At 37.2% G+C, this 6,000-nt stretch overlaps 1 protein-coding gene across 2 annotated transcripts in view; it reads right to left on the bottom strand.

Moving 5' to 3' along the window:
• Window positions 1-4,269: 4,269 nt before the first annotated feature.
• ALB1 (ALBINA 1) overlaps window positions 4,270-6,000 on the bottom strand; it is a 309,920-nt gene continuing 308,189 nt past the window's right edge. For both annotated transcript variants that reach the window (XM_089377590.1, XM_089377589.1), the window contains 2 exons: window positions 4,889-5,009; window positions 4,270-4,722 (listed from right to left, as the gene is read on the bottom strand). In XM_089377590.1, the coding sequence (XP_089233716.1) occupies window positions 4,637-4,722; window positions 4,889-5,009 (207 nt within the window). In that variant the 3' untranslated portion in view covers window positions 4,270-4,636. The remainder of the gene's footprint in view (window positions 4,723-4,888; window positions 5,010-6,000) is intronic.

Raw genomic sequence — 6,000 nt, 5'->3', positions numbered from 1 at the left:
GCCTTTACCCCTGGCAGCCTTTCTCCCCTCTTTGCTTATTCATATCCAATCCGCTCTCCTCATCGCAACCCTCGCTCATCTCTCCCACAGTTACATTGTTGTTCTGCCTTACGCACAGCCTTCATTTTCTTCTTCCTCACGTATCCACAGCCCATTCCCACGCTGCAAAACGTATCTCTCTTTTCTCCAGAACCGCACCCCTGTCAGCAGCTATCCATCTGTCTATCTTTTCCTCCACGCAGCTGATTCCTCCATACCCTGCGTCCTTTTCATTACATTTCCCCACTGCCTATCCGCGCATCCACAAATTCCTCCACCTGCGTACTGCACGTCCTTATCCACATTCATTCCAGCGCCTTTCTCCACAGCCCTAGCTCGATTTATCTCTCAACACAACCATCCTCGCAGCTCCAACGCTGCCATACCTGCAAAAACCCTGCGCGTGGGTCCTTCTCCCCTTCAACCGGCATTGAAATCAACTGTCAGACGTGTCTTCAACCTGCTATCCCATCTCCACGCTGCCCTCATCGACTCTCTCTTTGCCTGTGTCCTCCATTCATCGAAACTCTCACGTAGCCACCATCAGCCTCCTATCTTTCCTCCGTCCTTGCTCCTCGCTACATCTTCTGCTGTCCAAGCCTGCAAATCCTCCTCACTGCCCTCACCTCCATCGCGTCCTCCCTTGCTACCGTCAAACCCCTTCCGCGTACCTGCTAACAAACGAAACACATTTCGATTTTTTTTGTGTATATACGGGCTAGGGTTATGTGTGGTTTTGTTTTCATGTATACATTTCTTTTAGTTAGGACTTAGATTTCAAGTTCAATTTTTATTTTATTTCTTTTTTTAATTTATTTTTGGATTTTCATGTGAAAGTTCACTCTCTCATAGCGTATATTTGTTATCTCGATTAGGTTTTGGATTTAGAATTAGATTTTGATTTTTAAGTTATGTTTTAGTTTTAGTGTAAGTTTCATTTTTATTTAGTTTAGGTTTAGTTATACTTTTGTTTATTTTCTATTTCATTTAGATTTAAATTTTTGTTTATTTTGACTTTAATAAAAATTTAAATTTAAATTTAAAAAAAAAAATCCTAAAAAAATTTTAAATTTTCAAAATTAAAAATCTAAAAATTTATAAAAATCCTAAACATTTAAAAAAAATCACAAAAATTTTGGTGATTAAAAACCAAGCAAAAGGGTTTGTGCTTTAGCGTTAAGAAAATTTAAATGTGGCCTATGGCCCATTAAAAAAAAAAAATTTTTAGCCCTTTTAATTTGTTTTTTCATCGCCTTAAAAGATTTTAAATTTTTCAGTTACCATTAAGCATTATTGCCTAAGGAATAATTTAAATTTAAATTTAAAGTTCCTTTGGTCATTAAATGCATGATTTTCCTATGGTCAAATTACGATAAATGTTTTAAGCTATATTGATTGTTGGAAAAAATTTATTAATTCTAGATCTTGGTCATTAACGATAATTGTTTTAAATCTGGAATCTTTTGCATGTGACAGTGTTGGGCATTTATGTGGATTATCGTCACTTTTTCATCACATATTGAAAATCGATCTGGATAGCTTGTTTTATTGATGGTTGATTTAAATATCGAAGGCACTGGTCTGAAATTATTTCTATCTTGTGGTTGTGTCTTGTTTTGGTATTTACTCTATCTGATTTAATCATTTAAATCCATCAAGTTATCCATCATCAAAATCTTCAGGTGCTTGTTTGCCCCACTGTGTCTCCCAAGCCAGCTAGTTCTCAGTTGGTCTTCCTTATCCCATAGGGTCTACCCCCTTAGCCTAGGGAGACGGCTTAAACGGAGAGATCGGGGATCAGGGTGACAGCGCCCGATCTGAGCATTGTCACGGTGCCTAGACACTCTGCGCAACAACAATTCCCATAAAAGTAGAGACAAAGAAATATTCCTTTTGAAGTTCATTTGCAATTTCATCAAGTTTAGATTCCTTTCTCTTGTTCTATGGTAGATGTTCATCATCATCATCAACATTAGTTGTTGATGGATATTGCTTTCCCTTCCTTTTCTTCTAAGGACACTGGGAGGCATAGTGACCAAATATATGACATTTGAAGCACTTGATCTTTGAAAGATCCTTATTCTTCTGATCTTGAACTAGAGCTGATTTTCCACCTATGTCTTTCTTACCAAAATTTCTTCTTCCTTTATCTTTCCTTGCATGGGCTTGGTTTCTTCATTTTGAGGTCTCTACAAGCTATTCTTGGACAAAAATTTGGCCACTTCTTGGACACAATCAATCCAAAGTTGATCAAACTTGGGAAGCTCAACCTGTGCACAAATGTCGTGCACAAATGGATCCCATGAAGAATGAAATCCATTAAGAGTCACTATAACAAGCTCTGCATCATCAATGGTATCTCCAATGGCCTTAAGTTGATCTCTCAACTAGGAATCTCTCATGAGATAAGCGGCAACTGAATATGATCTGGACATCATGATACAATGAAGTTAGTCCCTCAAGGCTAATTTCCTACTAGTATTCTTACTCTCGAACAATCCCACCAAGGCATCATACATTTCCTTGGCAGTCATCAACTTAGCAACATGTGGAATCAAGTGCTCCTTGATGGAATCTATCAAGATCCTCTTAGCCTTTGCTTCATTCTTCTTATGTTTGCCTTTCTCCTCATCATCTATTAGTTCTAAGACAATTTCCTTCACATAATTTTGAATATTATTTTCATCCAAGATAAGGAGTATCCTAGTCTTCCAAGGTTTGAAATTTGTAGCACCATCCAACTTGCCTTCTACCATGAGACTGGGCACCATATTGATAAGAGTATTGAAACCTTTACAAGCTACCTAAATATTGGGATTTGAAGCTGATTAATGTCCAATCTTTTAACAAAGCTCTAATACCATTTTGAAATTCTATGGAAAGTGCAGTAGAATACAATTTTCTGCTCTGCTAAGTACTTCCTAATTTTCAAACCATTTTTCTCATGCCTTTGATATCATTGAATAATTTTACACAAAAAATCTCAACAATAAATGCAATGAAAACAGTAAAGATCGTAGAAAGACAACCATGCACCATAGACACTAAAATTTTCACATGGGAAACTCAACAATCTTTTATTGAGGAGAAATTGTCTTTCAGCAAGTTTTACAAATCAGAAATTTGTCTAGAAATGTGTCCCAATAATACAAGTCAAATACCAACCAAACCGGATCAAATTGCTACAAGTCAACACTGGTCAAATTGCCTTGCGGTCAAATCTGCACATGCAGCTTGTGATCAAACCCACACATGCAGCCTGCAATCAAACTTGGTCAACCCTTGGTCAAACCTGTGGTCAACTTTTCTCACATGTGTGGCTGGTCAAACTGCTGGTCAAACTCATCCTTATCTCACATGTGGCTTCCAAGAGAGATAGAAAAATGAAGAAAAAAGATGAACAAATTTCTACTTTAGCTGAAATTTCTCCACTAGAAAAGATCAAATGGGCTTGCTATGTTGATTGATTTGCCTCTCACATACTTGTCTATTTATATAGAGCTCTAATGTTGAATGGAGATCCATCAAGGTGGCTCCTCATCACAAGAAACCCCTTCACTCATGGAGCCTACATCACAACTCAACATTAGACTAGAATTGTTTACCCCACTGTTGGGTAAAATACCCAATCAATAAACAATTCAAACCCGCTCTATAAAAAATAGATCACTCCATCCAGCGACACAATGTGAGCATTATGGGCCAATCTCCCCTAACCAAATCAGCATGGCTGCATGGGAGAAAGATTGCCCCTGCGCCATTCACCCCTAGCCAAATCAGCATGGCCCCATGGGTGAATGTATCACTCCCCTAGTCAAATCAGTGTGACCCCATGGGAGAATGTCTACCCAATGCTGCAAAAACATCAGCAAATCCCACAAGCACAATTGGGAAAGCATAATGGTCGATTCTAAGGATTTGCACAATAGAAAGAGTAAAGATGTAATATTGACTCTTCTAAAGAAGATAGAGTGAGCAAGAGAATTGATATGACCAAGTGAGAGTAATTAGGCCTCTTTAAATGGGAAAAATCGTACAAATTGCATGAACTATTTCGCAACTATCGCTATTCAACTGGCAGTCAGTTTGAATTACCTTCAACTATTTTACAATCCCCAAGTATCTATTAGAATGTTTCAGGATACCCCAGTGACCATCTTACTATCAAAAAAAAAATTCATCATTAACATGCTAAGTGGTTTTTGGTATCAATTAAATAACAAGCAAATGGGGGGAAATCAACAATTACTGACAGATAGCATAATATTTCATTGTAATACAAAGTAAATACAGTGTTGAACAATAATACAAAATAATTCCTCTGAAGGCATCTTCAGCATTTAATACACCATAAAAATGTTCCTCTGCAAAATATTAAGATGGATATGAATACTTGAATACAAGGTAGACATTCGTTCACTAACGCACACAAAGGAATGAGAAACCTAAAGTAGTATTACTGCACCCATAAGACTTGCCTGAATCCAACCACTGAATCCTCTAAAGTACCAGCATCAGAAACGAAGTGATCCTCATTAGCAAGAAATGAGGAATTGGAGGTCAAAATTTGAGATGTCCACTGCTTTCCAAGTTGACATCAACTACTCTTGAAGGCAGCCAATGCCTCCTTTGTTGCAGAGGATATAACTGCATCGGAAGCATTAGGTAAATAGTAATACTTCCCTGCCATTTCAAGTGCCATATATTAAGTCAGCTGTTCAAGCATTTCTACAGACGTAGATCTAATAGAAGTATCCAAAGTTATGTTTAGATGCAAACAATACAAGAAATGCTGTTCAAAACAGTAAGTTATAACGCTTTTTAATAAAATGGCATTAGATGAATTTACCCTGAGCAACTCTAGCAATCTCCTTTGCAAACCCTGTGGATACAAACTTATTCTCTGTGTCGATCACAAGAAGGGACATTCCTGCCTTGTAAATCTTTCCTGCTATTTCTAGTATCTCGTCCTAAGTACAAAGAGAACCACATGACAATGTCAAAGAATAAAATAAGATCAAAATATGTAATTCAGCAAAAGAAAAACAAGGAACTGACCACTGATCACTGATGCATATTCTTATTGAACAGCTTCATATCAAAACAAGATTGAACCATGGAGATGAAGGCATTTTAAGTCTTTGACTGAGCACGCATTGCAGGAAAAACATGTTAAGCTAAACTTATTTCTCATAGTCCATTAAGCAAAAAGGTAATACAAGTTATGTAACATCCACATTGCATGTTAAAACATTATTGAGTCTTATAACAAAATAGCATGCCCTGCCCTGGATAAATCACTATAATAAAGGCCAACGATGTAATCATAATTTAGTCAAAGGATAGGTTTAATGTTAAAATAGTCTTTTGTGGATAAATACACCCAAGGACAAACGGCCAATTGGAATAATGTAATGGTGGAAAACGGTCACAATGAAAAAGCATGCTACTTTTGCATATTGTAACATTCTTCAAAAACAGGTGGGAATAGACAGAATTAGGCTAGTATTAAGCTCTAGTTCAGATTATTCAATATGACTGTGTCTTTTAAGCCCAAAGGGTTAGTTCAGCTGGTTGTAGCTTATGCTGCTGGATATCTTCCTAGTTCTATGCCAGTAGGTGCCAACCGTTGGAAATACTGAGGGGGGGGTGAATCAGTATTTCACATCAATCAGTTAATTTTAACTCCTTAGAGCATTGGTTATCATTAGCATTAGATTAAAACATAAGTTACCATCACGTCACATGAACAGATAACAACATCATTCAACAATGCACAACATCCAAGATAGTGGACAAGAGATTTTTAGGTGGAAACCCTTCCAGGAGAAAAACCACCAAACGCTTCTTAATATAGGTCTTTTCAAGATCACATTAATGGGAAGCTCTAACTTCTAAAATTATTAGCTCCAACTAAAAGGATGCTCCAACACCCTGTTTACCAACTCCAACTGGAAGGAT

Source organism: Pinus tabuliformis, chromosome J, assembly GCF_031772625.1.
Source record: "Pinus tabuliformis cultivar Carrire ecotype Pingquan chromosome J, CPIR1, whole genome shotgun sequence".
NCBI classification, from domain to species: Eukaryota; Viridiplantae; Streptophyta; class Pinopsida; order Pinales; family Pinaceae; genus Pinus; species Pinus tabuliformis.
Note: the sequence above shows the minus strand (reverse complement) of the source record. Positions and strands in the feature narration are given on the sequence as shown.